This window comes from Pongo pygmaeus, chromosome 9, assembly GCF_028885625.2.
Source record: "Pongo pygmaeus isolate AG05252 chromosome 9, NHGRI_mPonPyg2-v2.0_pri, whole genome shotgun sequence".
Classification (NCBI taxonomy): Eukaryota; Metazoa; Chordata; class Mammalia; order Primates; family Hominidae; genus Pongo; species Pongo pygmaeus.
Genome location: NC_072382.2, coordinates 95619878 through 95640189, shown reverse-complemented (window position 1 = coordinate 95640189; position 20312 = coordinate 95619878). Strand labels below are relative to the sequence as shown.

Genomic DNA, 20312 nt, shown 5'->3' with positions numbered 1-20312 from the left:
AGAAAATTTAAAGTTACTTATATACGTCTCATATTCAACTGGACAGAGTGTCTAGACCATCCTTTTTTATTATTTTTTTTATTTTTTTGAGACGGAGTCTTGCTCTGTCTCCTAGGCTGGAGTGCAGTGGCGTGGTCTCTGCTCACTGCAACCTCTGCCTCCTGGGTTCAAGCGATTCTCCTGCCTCAGCCTCCCGAGTAGCTGGGATTACAGGCACGTGCCACCACGCCTGGCTAATTTTTTTTGTGTTTTTAGTAACACGGGGTTTCACCTTGTTACCCAGGATGGTCTTGATCTCCTAACCTCATGATCCGCCCACCTCAGCCTCCCAAAGTGCTGGGATTACAGGCACGAGCCACTGCGCCCGGCCCCTTATTCTTTTTTTAATGTTTATTCTTTTTTTTCTTTCTGCTTTCTTTGCCACAGCCATAGTTTTGGGTAATTTCTTTTAAATGAAGCTTCCCTTATCTCATGGGTTACTTACAAAGATGACAAGGAACTCCAAAGGCCTCTGTACTTAACAATGCTTCCGATCCTGCTCCTCTGGGTTGAAACCCGGGCGCCGCCAAGATGCCGGCTTACCACTCTTCTCTCATGGATCCTGACACCAAACTCATCGGAAACATGGCACTGTTGCCTATCAGAAGGCAATTCAAAGTACCTGCCCTCAGAGAGACAAAAGATACAGATATTGCGGATAAAGCATCTATTACTTCAAGGCCAATGTCTTCTTCAAAAACTATGAAATTATGAATGAAGCTGATAGGACCTTGATATATATAACTCTCTATATTTCTGAATGTCTGAAGAAACTCCAAAAGTGCAATTCCAAAAGCCAAGGTGAGAAAGAAATGTATACACTGGGAATCACTAATTTTCCCATTCCTGGAGAGCCTGGTTTTCCACTTAACGCAATTTATGCCAAACCTGCAAACAAACAGGAAGATGAGAGCCTATTTACAACAGCTAAGGCAAGAGACCAGACTGAGACTTTGTGAGAAAGTTTTCGACCCTCAGAATGATAAACCCAGCAAGTGGTGGACTTGCTTTGTGAAGAGACATTTCATGAACAAGAGTCTTTCAGGACCTGGGCGCTGAAGGGAGCCCGGGCAGCTACCGTCTCCAGGGCCCTGGGCAGCATTTTCCATCAAGATGTACACAATCTTTTGCCTTTATTTCGTAAAGTTTTACACAGAAAAGAGAAGAGCATGTCTTTACTTGAAAAACTCTTGATCAAGAATTTGGGTGGGAGAAAAGAAAGTGTGTTATCATGGGCGATTTGAAATTTTCTGCAGCATTAAGCTGGCACTTAAGTAATAATAAAGAAATTTCTAACATTCAAAAAAAATGCTTACTTTGTAACAGTTCTGATATTCAAAATGAACAAATGAGACAAATCTCTTTGAGTCTCTTTACCTATGAAATTACCTTGAGAACATTGCCTTTTACATTCCTGAATCTTCCATGAAAGCTTGGGTTTTATTATTGGATTCTTTGCTTCCTGAGGTAATGTGAATTTCATTTCTGGGAATTTGGAAGTGATTTTTTGGTAACACTTTAGTTGTTTCCATTTCCTTGTGTCTGAGAAAGGTACATTGCAATATCGGAACAGGGCTCTTGGGAAGATCTATTCTGACTTTTCCTCATTCATGGGCTTGGTGTGCTTCTCCTTCCCCTGAGGGGTCTCCACAGTCTCTGGTGTACCACAGATGAGCATTTGGGCCTTTCCTTTCCACTCCTCTTTCAAAGAGGGGAATTCAGAACACTGGCATTATATGAGGGGAGAAGAGGTAGGATCTGATCAGCAAATTGTCTCGTCTGCAGTTTAGTTACTGTAATTTGGTTTTATCAAGGGGGACACAGGTCGGTAGCCTCCAGCTTGGCTTCTCTCCTTCCTCCTCTGCTCTCAGCACTGGGTGGTGGTAGAAGGGGGATGTGGGGTGGGGGAAAACTTCATAAACATCTTCCCTGGGTGGACACAAATTATGAACAGAAAAGCCATCACTATTCTTACCACAATGGCATTAAGTATCTCAGATCAATAGCACACCCAACTGTCGAGTTCAAATAAGCTGGTGAATGTTAGAACTCTTAGAAAAGTGAGGCCACTCAGATGTAAATTAGCACGGGTGCAGATGGGAGAAACCACCACCATGAGAAGTTTCTTAGAAGTGCTTCAGAAAGCCTTCAAGTTAAGCCCTCAATTACTAAAATAGGAGAAGGAAATACAGGATGAGCTGTACTTGGCCACTTCAAATTGGGCAAAGTAGGAGGAGTCGTGATAGAGATGGATAAGTCCTGGGGGAAGAATTCACTTCTAACCTGATGCTGTCACCCACTCTGGACATGTTCAGAAGGCATTCATGGGGGCAGATGGGGGTCTAAATAATCCCTCAGCACACATGGGCATCAGGCTGTGTGCCAGGTGCTGGGAGCACAGGGATGTGGAAGGCACCACCTAGCCTCTAAGGGCCTCCAAGGCAGGGGAAGACAGACAAAGCCATCAAGGTAGTGCAGAGTGCTAAGCACTGAGGCAAGGAGCAATAGCAAGCACAGAGGGCATCTAAGTCAGGACAAAGGGAGGGGCAGGTCACGAATACTTCCTGCTGGGGAGGCTGGAGGTGACTTCTGAATAGAATGTATGAGGCGGATGAGGACAGACAGCATCCGAGAAAGCAGAGAGGCTTTTAAGAAAAGTGCACGAGGCTGTGTAAGAGATGAGAGGGAGAGTAGTGGCTATGTGATGATCTTGAAGAGGTGGGGCCTTGTATGGTCTAAGAAACTAGGTTGTTCTTTGTCCTGAAATCCACGAAGAGTCCCAAGGGATTTAAAAGTGGTGATGGTGGAATGGTAGGGAGAGTTTGCATGATCACTGCTGCTTTCTAGAAAGTCCACAGACAAGAAATGTGTTAGCTGGGTTAGATACAGTAAGACTATCAGAGGAATTCAGGAGAGACAAGGGCCTGAATGACACCACTGGGAACAGAGGCCGGCCTCACAAGACTGTTAAGGGGGTAAAGCTACAGGTCTCTGAGACAGACTGGGTAGGATTTAGGTTATCTGTGCTGACAGAGTGTAATATGGCCCCATGACTCCCACTTAAGAGTGTGGGCAGGACCTGTGACTTGATTCTAGCCAAGATAACATGGCAAAGGTGGAGGGTTTTAGCAGATGTGATTAAGGTCCCAAATCAGTTGATTCTGAGTTAGGCAAAATGAATTCTGCCAACAACCTGAGGCAGCTTTGAAGCAGCTCTTTCCCTAGTTGAGCTTCCAGATGAGAATACAACCTTCCACAACTGGGTTGTAGCACTGTGAATCCCTGAGCACAGGACCTAGCTGAGCTGTGTCCAGATTCCTGACCCAGGAAACTGCAAGATGATATATGCGTATTGCTTTAAGCTGCTAAGTTTGCGGTAATTTGTTATGGAGCAACAGAAAACTAATACAACATCCAAGGGTCCTGGGGTTGCCACCCTGGGAATAGCTGGTGAGCAAGATAGTCAAAGCTAGCACTTAGAGAGAATTTAATATATTTGTGATATGCCAGGAATGGCACTAAAATTTCACATGGCTCTGATTACCCACAATAGTAAGCTGTACTAACACAATAGTAAGTTGTGATTACCCACAATAGTAAGTTGTGATTACTATTAGATTACTAATAGTAAGTTGTGAGTACAGCTGATTGTGTAAGCTGTACTAACACAATAGTAAGTTGTGATTACCCACAATAGTAAGCTGTACTAACTATTGTACAAAGGAGTCCTCCTCTTGAGAGGTGAGCAGGAGAACCCATGTTTAGCAGCACATGGTTGCTGATCTTTTTTTCCCAAGCCCAGGCAAACAATCCTCAATCAGAAAGCAAGTGATTTGTGCTTTAGAAATTCCAGAATCTGTGGGCCCTTAATCAAGGACTCTCTTTCTTTAGTCACTGCCAGCTGGATTTTAGCAAGCAGTATGAAGCCTATGGAATTTTATGTTTCCAGCAGAGAGGAGTGAGCCTCAAGACATTTTGGAATGCATCTCCCATTACATCTTCCACGAAATGACTCTCCCTAAAGGGAAGGCAAGAAATATTAAGACATTTTTCATTACTTACTCAGTTTTATTTAGGTGGACACAACAGTGAAGAACTCAAACATGGTTTGACCTTTATCTACAGACACAGCAGCCTGGATTTTCAGCCTTTCATTCCTTTTAAATAAAAGTCAGCAGGCTCAAAATGCAGAGCTTGGCTAAGTGACTTCTGTGGAAATATGAAATATAGTAGTGATAACCACCAAGGGCTTTCAAATTCTTGTGTTCTTCTAAGGATCCTTTTCTAACACCATGATTTGTTCTCATCTTTGTGGAAATGAAACCAAGATGGTCTTAATTTGTAAAGTCCTTTTTCATTTGTTGGCAGTCTTCTTGCAAAGGATGCAGCAAAAAGAACACATATTTTTCTCTCAAAGTTTTGAAGAAATACAGTCATTAAAAAGAATTTAAATTATGCCTAGAGCACCACTTTACAGAATACCATTAAATTGTAATTACGTGCTTTTAAAAAGCCAACTTGTTAAAGAGGAGCTGATGGTTTCAGTTTTTGTGGGGAACACTTGTAACACTGCAGAATTCTACAAGGGCTTTCTCCTCTGGTGGGCAGGGAAAAAACCACTCAAGTCATGAGAAACTTTTACAGCTTTCAGGAACTTGAAGAACAATTGCTGATTAAATTTCATGCTTTAGTGACGAAGTATTTTGGCAGCTAAAAGAGGAACCCAGAAACATAATACATTTCATTTAAAGCAGGCAGAAAAACCAACCACAAATTAATATCTATTGTATTCCACATGGCACTATATAATCGTTGTCAATCGTTTTAAATGGTTTCACTTTATTTGTGAAAAATAAAGCCAAAATGCCAACAACTTCCAAGAAGGAACCATTTCATCATCTCCATCCCCTCAGATAAAACCTCAATTACTGGTAATTGTACATTTCCATCAATATCCCTTTTAAAGAGGTTTATTCTGGGGAATTACTGAGACCGGGAGCTTTAAAAGCTTCAATTTCCCTAATCACTGAGAGGCAATCTTGAACTTGTATTGAACTTGGAAAGTGGTCAAGACTCACTCCATAAGAAGTTAAGGACTGTCACTACTTAAGGTGGAAACCTACTCATTTGCAGAAATATTCCTCTCTCTACCAAGAGGCTAATAAGCCTCCCCTCCCCTTCTCCTTTCTAAAATAAAATGATGTTTGCCTTCTAAAATCAAATAACAGTTGCCAACAAATTAGGATTTATCCTAAGAGTTTGTCCATTCATTTCAACAACATTTGCAGAATGCCTCATCTGGGCCAGTCTCTGTTTTAAGCACTTGCGATATAGCAGTGCATAAAAATTCTCACCCTTACAAACCTTTGATTGACCCAGGACTGACAGTAAGCAAAACAAACCAAACACGAGCACATTTTAAAAAGGTATCTAAAAACCTGCCTCTGATAGCTGAGCTAATTCTCACAGGCACAAACTGCCCTGACCTGAGCTCACTCTTGGACAAGCAGTTCCCACAAATGAAACTAAACATGCAAACCAGACCCACTGTATAGGTGGAACTTTCCAGCTTTCTCACAGTACAAGTGTAAGGTAGGACGCAGCATTTTATAGTGTTATGTCCTTCCTCCCCACATTCCTGTGAGGCGGAACAGGAACAATTACTTGACCCTGGAGGAAGATAACGCCTTGTGGTTAGGGAGAGAACAGCAGTTCATGCCGGCTGCCTGGTCTTTGCAGGCCCGCTGCTGCCCAGGCTTCTACTGACCTTTCTAGGTCTGACTCTAGAATATGAAGGCAGGTACTCAAAAGATACAGTTCACCCAGAAGAATGTAAATGTGACTGAGCTAAGCAAACGTACAGCTGAGTCTTAGTGTTGGGGGAAATAGCTTTCATGAAGGCAAAGGGAGCCCCATTCTCTGCCGTGTGGCTTGCTCTTCAGCCGTTGGAGCGCAGCTTTTTCAGAGGCATGGACTAAAATGACCTCCGAAGGTGCACTGAAAATGTTGGCTGTAGAACTGAGGAGAGGGTCCATAGCTATAAAAATATTTGCAAGGGGGTTGTAACCCCTTGAAGTTTAAGAACCTCTATGTTGGAAGTCTCTGCCTATCCCTTTATAAAAGTGAAGATGTGTTGGAACGCTGCTTTCACAGTACTCTGTGTCCCTCCCAGCTGCAACAATGTTGTTTCCAGCCTGGTTCAGCAGCTTGCTGGTGGTTTACTAGGCAGACGTGAGCTAGAAACAAAATCAGCAACCCTGGAGTGGTTATTTAGGATCTGTTTGTCTCCTTTTACAAAGCAATGAGTGCTTTATAAAAGCATTTCTCCTCAGGAAACTGGCTCCTCAAAAGTCATTCTCCAAGCCAGCAGCTCACAGTAGATGCATGAGTTTACCTGTCCTAATAATACTTTTTTTCCAAGCTGAAATGTATCCCCAGGCCTCCACACCAGCCTTCTGGGGCCCTGACAGTTGTTTACCAGTAGCTCCACAACCTCCACAGGCTTGTTCTCTCATCCCTGTGAGGGAAGGTTCAAAAGGCAACTGGATCCCTTACTATTCAAAATCACTGTGACTATTTCGCGCAAACTTCAACCTAGAGGATTTGCAGCTAAAGAACCTTAAGGTGGTCATCTGCCTCTGGGAAAAATGATAACTATATTCTCAAAACCAGCAGTTACAGGAACTATAGGAGAGAAAACAAAAACAATGTGCCCTCTCCCAAGAACATAGAGCATTTGCTAGGAGTTTTCTCGCATAGCCAGAAACTGTGGCTACACTTTCTCCTCTTAGGCACCGGCCCATGTTTCTGTTGCCTTTTCCTGGACTCTGAAGTCCTCAAGGATGGGATCTGACTATGCATATCTGCACATCCAACTTGGTACTGTTGCCTGGGACATCACAGACCCTACTGGAATTCAGAGAGTGGGAATGGCTTGGAGACTTCCTGGTCTCCTAAAATATCAATTTTTACCATTTCAAAATACAAATTAAGGAGAGTCTACAGAAGATGAAGCTTTTTGTAAAAAAAAAAAAAAAAATCATATCCTAGAAAATGTATCTCATAAATCTTTTTAAATTTTCAAAAGAAACCAGTGTAGAAACTTGTGATGGAACATCTCAGATACGGCAATATAATAATTTTGCAAATTCCATTATTTAGGTTACTGCCATTTCTAAGTCACAGTATAATTCAACAGTAATAAATATCATGTAACGGAATAATTTAATGCACTGATTGCTACTTTTATATTTATCATCAGCTTTCCATTTCAGAAAACATCCCAGAAGTACAAATAAAATCTGCTTTTCTGAATATTCTGAAAGGCAGACAGCAGCTTATATAACTTCCGTTCTTCAGAAAACAGTAATTAGATTATGTAAACAACTGTCCGTAAGAGCTAAAAGTAAACTTGGAGGTTCCTGAGGATTACTCAACTTATGCAACGTGCTAACTTTCTAAGACTAAAACTCGGAAGTTCCACAGATGTTAAAGATTTTTGTGTGTGTGTGTAAAATGTGAACATAGGATCTATTTACATAGTTGGAATTGGGAACAGTTTTTAACATGTTCTGAATCAGCTTTAAATGTTTATGAAATAAGCTCACATTTGTCTTATCCAACCATTTTTAATCTTTATTCTACAATTCTCTGCCAGTGCTAGAATTTTCTTCCCAAATGGCCTCAATTCGGACACTGAATAAACGATAATGAATTTTTTAAAGCTGTGCTTAAACATAAACAAAATAAACCGCTAAGTTTTTCTGGCTCCAAGCACGCCATATGAAGCACGCCAATGTCACTTATGTGCCCTGATCACATTCAGGCAAAGTGTTCTTCACTTTAAATACTCCTGTGTTCCATTACTGTTTAAGTAAAATCCTGTTTCAAATGCCTTTGATAACAGAGAAACATCCTGTAGACAAACTCTTTGAAAGTGACTGAATTAATGTCTTCTGTGATGTCAGATTTCCCCACTGGGTTCTTTTGGAAGCATTCTTCCTGAATTGAAGTCACTGTGAATATCCTTTAGATTTCATCTTGTTACCTCAGTTTTCAGTCAGAGCAGTACTTGGGCCTGCTGCCCTTCAAGGCACAGTGCAACAAATAGTGGTTACGGGACTTCCATCAGCCTTATGGGACTTCCATCAGCCAAAGTTGACAACTAACAATGTAAAGAGAGCTCGAGTGTGGGCCAAGACATCAGACCTTACACCTAACTTAGGACATAGGTCGACATATGGATCATTAGCCAGTGAATGCTTTTCTTGTCTAACACTCTTTAAGGGCACATAAGAAACTCACGTTAAATTATATCCTGACATATTATTATTCCATGAAAACAAAACAAATCTTTCAAAGTGTTTGTTTTCCAGTAGCTCTGGGTCTTGTCTCACCACGGGTACAGAAAGGTATTGCTCCAAGGCTCTGACAGGGCTACTGCTCTTGACTAATTGTTCTTGTCTTTCTGCTTTTCATTTGATGAGGACTTACACATAGTTACTTGCTGCAGTTTACTTATCTCTCAGGTGCTTCCTATGGGAAGTTCATAAACCATTCTTCCATAACCTTTTGTTGATCACAATTTCCATTAGGGACTCAATAAGACATGCTCAGTATCTCCACCAAGAACCATTTATTGCCAACCAGCTGTGAAACCAACAGGGGTGCTTTAGCCAAATTAAATCCCACATCACAGAAGTCACAGATTTACAGCTCAAGGAAAAAAAATCATCAGCAAGAAGAATTCAGAAGTCTCTGTCGGGCATTCTTCTCTCCATTATTTGCTTTAGTTTCACCGTCTATGTTCATAGCTGTCAAAATTGAAAACAAATATTTATGACAGAAATATAGCAGGAATTACCAATACTAATCAATTTTTCTTCTGCCAAAAATTCCTCTCACAGTCTATACCATGTTTTGCTTCTTGGCCTAACTAAAAGAATCAATAAACTTTCAGTCCCCTTTGAAAGAGAAAGTCAGAGAGTAACAGAGAAGGAGATAAGAGGTACAGAGAGGAAAGCCAGTAAGATAAGACAAAAATAAGCAAGAAAGACAAGGAAGAGTGCTGAGCAAGAGACAGTGTGAGACAGAGAGAGAAGAGGGAAACACCAGAAAAAGCACAGAAGTTATCCTTCTTTGGAAATGTAGAGCAGCACCAATTCTTTTCCTCTCTCTCCTTATACTGAGGGGTTCCCTCTCCCCCTACCCCGCACCTTGGTATTAAGGTTTTTAATGCTTGGAAATGGTTTAAATGATGGGCAGGGTAAAGACTGTCAATATTCCCACAAGGCTGCTACAAAGGCTCTCGGTGGGCTCCCGTAGCTTCTGCCAAAAGCAAACCCTACCTTGGAGCTCTGCCGTCTGGTTCCCATGCTCCTCTCTCGTCTCTGCAGACATGGCAGTTTTGCCATCAACAACATCCATCTTGATCATGCCAAGGTTTGTCAGGAGTAGCATTGGGTCGATCCCCTGACCACTGCTCTTAATATTCTCCAGTACCTTAAGACACTTGTATGACTTGACCTCACTTATATTTTCCTCCAAGAAGAGATTGTAGAGGCTCAAATCGTTGTACCCTTCAGATTTGAAATGCAGAACATCAAAAGTAGGGAGGATTTCGTACACTTTGAGAACATCTGTCTTCTGTCGGAATGGAACAAACAGTGTGTAGACAACCACGGGAGCCAGCAGGACATAAACCACAAGGTTAATGACACTGAGCAACTGGAAGATGCCCACAGCGATGAGTTTGCACTGAAACTGATCGGGCACGGTGCTGTCGTTTCTCAGGATCCCTGATTTGATGCTGCACACAAACTCGTCTGAGAGTGAGGAGAGGCTGAAGTAATAGCCCAGGTAGATACACGCTAACAGTATAATGATGAGTGTCAGCAGGCGGCAGCTAATGTACTTGATGATTAAATTATTAGAATTTTTCTTTGTCTTCAAGTACTGCTCCACAATTGGGTACTTGAAGTGGCTTTCAGATACCTCCCACAAACTAAAAAATAAAGGAAACAAAAATAACTTAGGCAGTCATCAAGACCATCAAATATTAAAGGCAGATACACATTCAACAATGTCACTAAAAATTTCAAACACCCATACTTCTTTACCTACAACGTCAGTAGAGTAGTCAAAAATAAAATCCGTTTAAAAGAGGAGGAAGAAAAGGAATAATAAAATGCTTTTCCCCTTAATATTTAACAGAAGGCCTAGTTAATTAAATGAGTTAATATTTGGAAATTTTTAGAGTGATGCCTGGCATCTGGTAAATCCTAAATACGTGTAAACATACGCCTCTTACAGGCGAGGGGTGGGACAACTCAGGGGGTATGGCCACAAACTATGGGGTCTAAAGGGCATGGTTCAGTTCCCAGCACTCTCACTTACAGCTACAGAAGAGTGTTTTTATCCAGAATAAAAGTGGAGGAGGAGGTTAACAAATGCACTTAATAATGTTGCTCTGAGGGTTAAAGGAGATAATGTACTTAAATAACTCAATATGGTGTGTGAGATATATTAAATATTCAAAAAATGATGGCTCTTATTATTATTCCAATTATTCAATAACAAGAACCAAAAGAAGATTGTGAAAAGGCAAGCCACGACCTATTTGTTCCCCATTTCTCTCTCATCCCTTGCTCAGCTGCCTTGAAATCCTCTGTGCATCTCCATTAAGGAGTTAAATAGATCAAAGCAAGCAAGCTTCATATAGCACCTCAATCTGTTACCCCTACAAGAACTGCATTTTTAAAATGAGATGGTAACGTTCCACTCATCAAGGGAAGGAGTCTTGACAGAAGGACAAACAAATGGGTGGGATGGGTCGGGGTGAGATTTGGGGAGAGTGGACATCCCTGGATCCTACAGGCTGTCACTAGGTGCATGACGTCCCCCTGCTTCCACTCCGGCCCCGCCTCCTAGCAATGAGAACTCTGGGCCCAGACTGGCAGTAGAAGGGCAGAGAATTTGTCCTACAAAACCCGATGAGCCGCATGCTGGCGCTAAGTTACCTTTGCCCTAAGTTCTCGGTAACACCTGGAACTGAGCAGGCTCCATCTCTCATGTCAAGGTCACGTGCACTCTTTGCAGCCTTAATTGCACGGTTGTAAACTTTGTCAAGTTCTTCCATGATAAACTTCAAGTCTGAGCAAATATGAGGAGCAGCTGCGAAACGCCAGAACAGCGGGGGCAGGTACAGGAGGATCGCAAAGAGCAGCAGGATGTAGGGGAAAAACTGAAAAACAAGAGAACAAATCATGGGCTTAACAGATCCCCCATGCAGTAACCTATGGCGCCAAGTGATGCTCTCATTTTCTCACATCTTGAGACAAATGTGCATTGTGGAAATTGGGCTCATTACCTAATAGCTACTTCTTATGGCTAAATTCCCCTGTCCAGGTAATACCTGTCACAGGTAACTACCTATTTTTTTTTCTTCCATAGGTATGAATTTGAAGTAATCAGCAACTGCATGGTGACACATGGTGTGTACGTTCTAATCACAGAAGGAAAATAAAAAAATAAAATTACTCCCCATTCCGTGACCAAAATCCCAGTTCAGAAACCTGTAGCTATCACGAAGGCTTCTGCTGGGTTTTTGTTGTTTAATTTTTATGGTTTTAAGAAGCAACTAAGGCATACGGCTCCATTTTTGCCCTCCTCTGGAATCTGGGAAAATGCCAAAGAAACATGTAACTTCCCCCAAAACAAATGAGAAAAGCTTTGACTTCAGTGATTCAGTAATCATCCCAACAAGACAGCTGAAATAAGCAGTTGAATTCACAGAATGCAGAATGAACGTGGAACAGACTCTGAAGGCAGTCCAACACCCTCATTGTATAGTTGGATAAACTTGGGCTGAGAGAGGCCATCCACAACGGGCAAGGGAATCTAGAGGAGAGCATCCAGATCAGGGTGCAGACACACACCAAACAAGAGGGGATTCACACGTCAGTGAGGGTGAGGAGCACCCCAGTAACCAGGACCACCAGTTGGTCAGAGGTGGCTTAGCCTCAGCAGAAGACTTAGGAAGACTGTAAACTGCAGTCAGTGCAGATCTGAATTGAAGCTCAGCATTGTGGCCTTGGGCAGTGAGGTCACCGAGTCTCTGACCCTCAGTTTCCTTATTTATGAAATAGTCATGGAATAGAGGTGTCATGAAGATTAAAGGAGATAATTGATGGAAAATGCTTAGCAAAGGGCCTGGCATGGAATAGGCACTCAAACACTCCAGGTAACCACAAAAAGATTAGCTAGGTGGACACATTATGTTCAGTCCTCACAGCAACCCTGGCAGGGACTCTATAGATGGCTCCATTCTGCAAATGGGAAGAGAAAGATGGGAGCAGTTTCTGGCCCCAGATCACAAAGCTGGTAAGTGAGAGTCAGACTATGTTGCCAACCTCTCTGACCCCAGAGACATCTTTTTCCAATCTAACACACTCTCAATTACTTTACTCCTCTGGAAAACTTCTCCTTACTTTTGGATGGGTCTATCTCCACCATTTCTCAGAGTTGTAATGGACGAGGCCATGATGGCCGTAAGTTGACATGAAACCCTCCCCACAAAACATTTCTGGGAGTGGACAGCAGACCCCACAACATGGCCCTCACTGTAATTTCAGATGTACAGAGCATTCCCATAAGCCCCTCACTCAGTTTCCCCCATTGCTAATGACTCATATTTCTGTGATACATTTGTCAAGACTAAGAAGCCAACATCGGCACATTATCAGAAACTAAACTTCAGACTTTTATTTGTAAAGTACAGTAGTAGTTTTTCCACTCTGTCCTCTTCCTGTTCCAAGATCCAATCCAGGGTACCCACTGCATTTAGTTGCCATGTCTTCCTAGACTCCTTGGTTTTGTGACAGTTCTTCAATCTTTCCTTGTTTTTAAATGCATACAATAATATATATACAGGTTCACAAAGGAAATAGAACACTGATATACAGTTATCAAAATATTAATATTTTGCATCCACTTCTTTATTCATACTTAAATTAGGATCTAGCAGATGATCTAACAGCTATTGAAACTTTGAAGTAGTGAAGAGTAAACGATATTCCAGGATATCTGTGATTTTCTGTGGGTGACAAACTCACAGGTACTGCTAGTATCACTATGGATTGCTGCCTACATAAAAACTTTTTTAATGTTAAATTTTAGTTGGAAGTGAATAAAAAATAAAGCTGTCATATATTTTCCTATCCTAGTTTGAAGGCCTCCTGTCACTGTCACAGACCCACATAAGGAATCTCTGCCCCAGACGCAAGACAGAAATAAGCACAAATGACCCCAAAACTTTGCAAAGCCCTCTTACCAAGACAGCTGCTTTACTTTGGCATTCTGGCACAGGATGAGGTGTTTCAAAAGTATTAACCCAATTTGCAAAGGGCTGCTACATAACGACACACACAGCAGGCTGTGATTAGCTGAATTTTGGCTGCATAATTCACAGCTGGCTGTGGGGAGAAGGAATGTTCGTTTAATTCTTGCCCAGTCGGAAGGGTGCCCATTAGTTTAAAAACATAACTGCACGACACAGAGTTTCTGCTGCTTCCATAACCATGAAAGCCAGGCATTCTATCTGGGAACCACGGGGAGAAAACTTTTTCTAACATGGGCTTGTGAAATATCTGTATAAGTCACTTTTGTTTCAAAGCTATTTGAATAATGGCATTTCACTTCGAACTGTTCCCTTGAATTAAAAAGTGACTATTTACAGTCTGTGGCATTTTTAAACATGCCTAAGTGGTACAATGAATAGTTCGGCACAGCTCATTGTAATTAGAAAAACAAATTACATATTGGGTGTAAATTTCCCTAAAATAGCCTTGTACCTTGATCACCACTATAATAACGTCATTTAATACCCCATCTCTTGGTTTTCTCCACACTAAAACCTCGTTTTATTTTTTTCCCACCAAAATAAAAAGGCAACTTTCAGTGAGTCTATAAAAATGTAGTAAAACAGGAAATAAAAATCCAAAAAAACACAAAATTACAGTCTTTAATTTCAAATAAGAAATATGGAAAAGCTGTAGGGCTTTGAAGGTGCATCTGCAGATGGAAACAGCTTTGTTCATAAGCTGTGTCAACTCCACATTAGGCCTGGGATGCTCAGCATCTCTTCAAGCCATGATGGCCCTATTTTGCATGATGTTCGAGTGAGTATTGAGCTCTTCCAAGAATAGGGAAACTTCTCAAATCATTGTGGAACCAAGCAGCTGTCCAACTACAATTTTCAGTCTATCTGCCTTAAAAATATGTGCTGTTTCTGGAATGGGTTATAGTTAAAACAACAGAAACCTCCAGACGGAAGGAACCTAGAGGGTGAGCAGTACAACTTCCCTCCATATTCAAATCCTCTCTACCTCATTGAAGGCAAAGAACCATCCAGTTCGGACTGAACAACTCCTCCCCTGAAATGCATGTGACCTCATCTTAAGAGATTAAGTGCAGATGGGTAAATTCACTCAAAAACATCTCCTGGGGACCTGCTATGTGCCAGGCAGTGGGCTGGATGCATGGCCCCCACAGACTAGGCACAGAGTCTGCCCCAAGATTACACAGGACAGGTGGGAACACAAGCTTATAATTAAATCATTAAAACATGTAGGTACTAAGTACTGAGGGAACAGAAAAGTCCCTGGGGAGGTGGTCAGGGAAGCTTCATAAAAGAGGTAACACCTGAACTATGTCTTAAAGTACAGTGCGGCAATAAAATAAAACAAAGCCTTATGTTAAGATGCAGCACAAATGTCACCTCTGTGGCCCTTTGGAATCCTCTTTCCTCTGCTTGGAATCCTTTCCTCCTTGTTTGTCTGTTGAATTCTCACTCATCGAGAGCACCAAGGTAAATGAGCAAGCCTGTGAATGAGGAAGTAGACAGAGCAAAGGCTGGAAGGGTGTGCTGGGTTGAATACTGCCCCCCAACCCTAACTGATGACCACCTGGAACCTCAGAGTGTGATACTGTTTGGAAATAGGTCTTTGCAAATATAATTAGTTAAATTAAGATAAGGTCATGATAAATTAGGGTGGGTCCTGATCCAATGACTTGTGTCCTTATCAGAAGGCCAAATGAAGACACAGAGACAAACAGGAAGAAGCCCTGTGATGACAGAGGTAGAGACTGGAGTGGCATCCACCATCCTAGGAACACAGAGGACTGCCAGCAGCCACCAGGAACTAGAAGAAAGCACATCACAGACTCTCCCCGAAAGCATCAAAAGGAGCCAATTCTGGCAACACCTTGATTGTGGACTTCTGGCCTCCAAAACTAGGAGGAAATACATTTCTGTTGTAATTTGTTATAGCAGATCTAGGAAACTCACAAAAAGTGTAAGTAGAGACTGAATTAAGAAGGTCACAAATTCCCACACCATACACAACGGGGTACCACTGCTAGAGGGCAAAATCAAATATATTCCAGAAAACCACTACAGAGGCAAAGAAGAAACACATGGGAAGGAGAGAGACCAGGCAGGAGGTCACTGTGGCAGAGAGGCAGGAAGAGAAGACAGATCTGAGAGCAACAGATGGGGGAGACATACACTTCAGTGTCCACACAGAAGAGGGGGACGGAAAAGGAGAACTGAGGATCACGCCGGGTGTGTAGCTCATGCAAGGGCATGGCGGGGTGGAACCTTCAGGTGAAATAAATGAAGAGTCCCAGATTCAGAGCAGACGGGAGTGAGGTGGGAGGCAGACCTGAGAAGATGAGAAATTTTGAACATGAGATACCGGCAGTCAAAACGCCCTGGTGTGTAGTAGATAACTGAAAATAAAGGAAAAGAATCTAGCTGTACAACTCAGGATTTGGCAGCACGTATGTGGTCAAAGCCAACTGTATGGTTAAGATCATCCAAGGAGAATGGGCAGAAGAATGGGCAGAAGGAGAAGACCAGAAGACCACGAACAGGCCTGAGACCCTATAACAGTTAAAGGTCAGGCAAAAAGAGAATCTTGGAAGAAATGGAGAAAAGCGGTAAGAAAGCAGGAAGTAGGTAAACCAAGAACATCCTGCACTGGGGAAGTGGAGTAAAAAGATGCATGAAGGATGTCTATTCTGGCTATATGCTATTCAGGTAATACCGCACCTTACAGACAATCCTACACAGCGGGAGTCAAGAGTGAACAGCTACCCCAAAAAGCTAATGTGCACTCCCTGAGAAGCTTACAGAAGGCAGAAAATACAGATAGCATGGCTTCTATTCGGCACCGAAGGTGCTGTGGTTTGCATTGGGTGACATTCTGGAGTGCAGTTGGAGGGAATCCATCATGGGGAGAGCCCTGGAGAAGACAGTGAGCAAAGTATCTGTTCACAGAAGGAAGAAAAGATGCCTACCAAGATAAGTAGAACCAAGTGACAAGGAGCAGCCTTCCCACAGATCTATGAAATGCAATGAATTGTCCTATGAGGCAAGGAGCTCCCTTTCAATGCAGTTTGTGATCATCTGGGAGGGCTTGAGTATTCCAAATTAAGGGTCCATAGGGTTTTCTTGTAAAGGGCCAGAGAGTAAATATTACAGGTTTGAGAGCTACATGGTCTCTGTTGCAGCTGCTCAACTCTGCCATTATAGTACAAAAGCAGCCACAGATAATGTGTGAACAAATGGGGCACAGTTGTGTTCCAATAAAATTTTATTTTCAAAAACAGGTATGGACTGATTTGGCTCAAGCATGTGTGCCCTAGTCTGCCAACCCTGGCTCTGGATTCTTGCTTCTCAAAGAGTGGTGTGGTCCATAGACCACAAACCTCAGCTATCACCTGGGAGTCTGTTATAAATGCAGAATTGCAGGTCCCTATCAGACCTGCTGAATCAGAGCCTAAAGTTCAACAAAATCCCCAGGTGATCTGCATGCACACAGAATTTGAGAAATGGTCTAGATGGGTGGTGCCCACATTGTACGGCAACATGGGCTCACATCAGAATCTCCTGGGAAGCCGATAAAAACCACATTCCTGACCTTAACCACTGAAGCTCCAACCTAATGGCCTGGATGGCCTCGGAAGCCTGAATTTTCACAAGGCCACTCTGGCAATGCTAAGGTTTGGAAGCCTCTGGTCTGAAAGCCTCAGAGGATTCCTCCAACCAAGTTTCTATGAGTCTACTTAAGAGAAATAAAGATTTGCCCACTCTCTTAATTTTGTTCTTGTTTTTCTTATTGTTTTTTTCAGTCAAAAACGGACTTTCCTGTTTCAGAGAGAAATCTAATAGTTGCCTCCTACATTCTAAACTTTAACAAAGGGAACGGAACCCTCAAAGGAAAAAAAAAGCCAGTTCTCAAGCAGTGTTAGAGCGCCACCTACTGGGTGGCCCCCCCTGACTGTACCCACATCTCCAGCAAAGGCCTCACAGTCTGTCCTTAGAGGTCCATCAGTAGTGCATGAAGTGGTAGAGAAAGCTAGGAGGAAGACAGGGAGAAATCAAAGTCGGTTGGGGAGAAATGACACCACTGATCATACCAGTGTCATACCAGTGCTGACTTAAATATTACACTGAATAACTTTTTAGGGGTAATTGAGCTTTCCTAACTTCAGCATCAGAATTAAATTAAGAAGTGCTGAATAAACCCTGTGCCTCTAATCCCCCATCCTTTGTCAGGATGCTCCTGGAGAACCAAGTCCGGTTCTGAACAGGACACACAGCTACCTCACTGCCCTCCTCCCTTCCACATATACTCTTCACGCACCCACTATGGACTATGCATTGTCTCAGGGGTACATGGATAAACAAGACATGGTCATGGTCTCTGCCTGCATAAAGCTTACAGTCTTAAGAGATAAAGAATTAATTAAGCAGAATTATGGCAAGATATTTTCATGTCAAGCTTCCATTTTATTTGAAAGTGGTTGGGGAAGGCCTTGGAGGGCAGGAGGCAGAGATAGGGAGTGGGATGCCTGAAGTTAGTTTCAAGTGACAGCAAGTTCAGAATGACGTGGCCACAGGAACTGATGATGGAAGTGGAAAGGAGGTAAAAGTTCTTGCAGATGAGACAGAGACTGAGGCTAGATGTGCCATCCAGGAGGACACAGAAGTCACCTTGGGGTGGTGAAGGAGGATGAGCATGACTGAGTCCTGAATGAATGAGGGGTGACTGGGAGAATGACAGCAATGAGGAGGGCATGGGGAAGGCATAGCCAGTATCCAGAACAGCTAAGGAACTGAGTTTTCTATGAAGAAACAGTAGCAAGGTAAGGAATATATGCATGGGAAGAAACTACGCAAGTCCATGAGCACGCTGAACTGAGGAGCTCCTGGGTCAACAGTGGGCTCCCCTGCTGGACAGCTCTTCTGCCAGAAAGACTCTCCTTGTGTTGAACTGCAGCTCATCAGCAGGTGACCGTCACCTACAGGCTACAGTCCAGAATTCTGAAGCCACAGAAGTTAGAACTGGACCTTCTCACACGGGAAACATGTCTGAAATCTGAAGGAGGCTGTGGGCTCACCTGCCATCTGGCTGTGCGACCTCAGAAAAGGCACTGATCATTCTGGCCCTCGGAGCCTGAATGAAAGGACCCTAACAGCTTAACAGTCCTGAGTCTGCTCAGTGTGGAGAAGCCACAAGAAAACCTTTTTATCTTTGAAAGAGAATCCAGCAAGTCCACTTTGGGGTATGTATCCAAAAGAAACAAAGTGAGGACTCGAACAGATGTTCACAGCAGCAATATTCGCAATAGCCAAGAAGTGCAAGCAACCCAAGTATCCGCTGGCGAATGGATAAACAAAATCTCCTACAAATTTACAATGGGATGTTATTCAGTCTTAAAAAGGAAGGAGATTTTGATGTATGTTACCACATGAATGAACTGTGAAAACATTTTCTTAAGTGAGATAAGCCAGACACAAAAGGACAAATATTGTATGGTTTCACTTATATGAGGTATCTAGAATAGGCAAATGCAGAGAGACAGAAAACAGAATGGAGGTTGCCAGGGGCTGGGGGGATGGGGAAACGGAAAATTACTGCTTAATGGGTGCAGGTCTCAGTTTGGGAAGATGAAAAATTCAGGAGATGGATAATGGCGATGGTTTCACAACAATGTAAATGTACTTAATGCCATTGGGCTATATGCCTACAAAGAGAAAGGTAAATTTAATGTTATATATATTTTACCAAAAAAGAAAAAGAAAAACTTGAAAAAGAGAACAACGTAGAAATAAAGCTGCTGCAATTACTGAATCTGGCCTAAGAAAGCCACGCACTAATATTCCTATCTGGTATAGGTTTTATTTCTCCAATTAGGCTGAATCTTCATTTGTCTCTAACTCCCGGCATTACCAACCAAATCCCACAAATTGGATGACTTAAAACCACAGGAATTTTTTCTTTCATGGTTTTAGAGGTGAGGAGTTCAAAATCAAGGTGCTAGCAGGGCCATGCTCCCTCCTGAGTCTCCATGGCAGGATCCTCCCAGCGTCTTCCAGCTTCCAGTTGCCCCAGCATTCCTTGGCTTGGCAGCATAACTCCAATCCAGCCCCCTGTGGGCATGCGGCTGTTTTCTCCCTGAGTGTTTTCATGTTGTCTTCCCTCTGAGCATGTCTGCGTCCAAATTCCCCTCTTCTTATGAGGATAGCAGTCATACTGAGTTAAACGCCCACCCTACTGCAGCAAGACCCCATCTTAACTAATTACATCTGCAATAATTATATTTCCAAATAAGGTGTCACAGTTTAGGGCACACTGGGTTAAAACTTCGACATATCTTTTGGGGGACACAATTCAGCCCATGATACCACCCAAATGTAGAGTTAGCCTAAGTCTCAGTCCTCATCTTACTCGCACTCTTGGCAGCATTTGACACAGGTTATCACATTGACACCATCTTTCTTTACAAGATACCCTGCCTTTCAAGCATACAGCACACTGTTCAACTTTCCTCATAACCCCACCTGTGTCTCCTCTGTTGACTGGTCCTACCCCACCCTCTCTCCATGTTGAAGCAGCCCTCAGACCTTGCCCCTGTCTACATATAATCACCCCCTAAGAAACCCCATCCACTCCTATAGCTTTAAACACCATCTATTTTCTGACAATCTGCCAGATCTATAGCTCTACTCTAGCCTGCAATCTCCAGATACCGTATCTCACTGCCCACCTGACACATCCTCTGGACCACAGCACCTGATTCAACATGTTCAAGCAGAACTTTTTGATTTTCCTCCAAAATCTGCTTCTTCACCAGGCTTCTTCAAATGTCATGAAGGTGTCAGTCCATCAGGTGCCTGAAACCTTGGTCATGTCCTTAATCCTGAT

At 42.7% G+C, this 20312-nt stretch overlaps 1 protein-coding gene and 1 pseudogene across 1 annotated transcript in view; one reads left to right on the top strand and one right to left on the bottom strand.

Annotated features, from left to right (window-relative positions):
- The first annotated feature begins 536 nt into the window (after positions 1-536).
- Positions 537-1269, top strand: LOC129007927 (actin-related protein 2/3 complex subunit 3-like; annotated as a pseudogene).
- A 6378-nt stretch (positions 1270-7647) lies between these two features.
- Positions 7648-20312, bottom strand: part of PANX1 (pannexin 1) — a 53337-nt gene continuing 40672 nt past the window's right edge. Inside the window, exons 3-5 of the mRNA XM_054439348.2 lie at positions 11058-11281; positions 9387-10042; positions 7648-8852 (exon numbers count right to left, since the gene is read on the bottom strand). Coding sequence (XP_054295323.2) covers positions 8773-8852; positions 9387-10042; positions 11058-11281 — 960 coding nt within the window. The 3' untranslated portion in view covers positions 7648-8772. The remainder of the gene's footprint in view (positions 8853-9386; positions 10043-11057; positions 11282-20312) is intronic.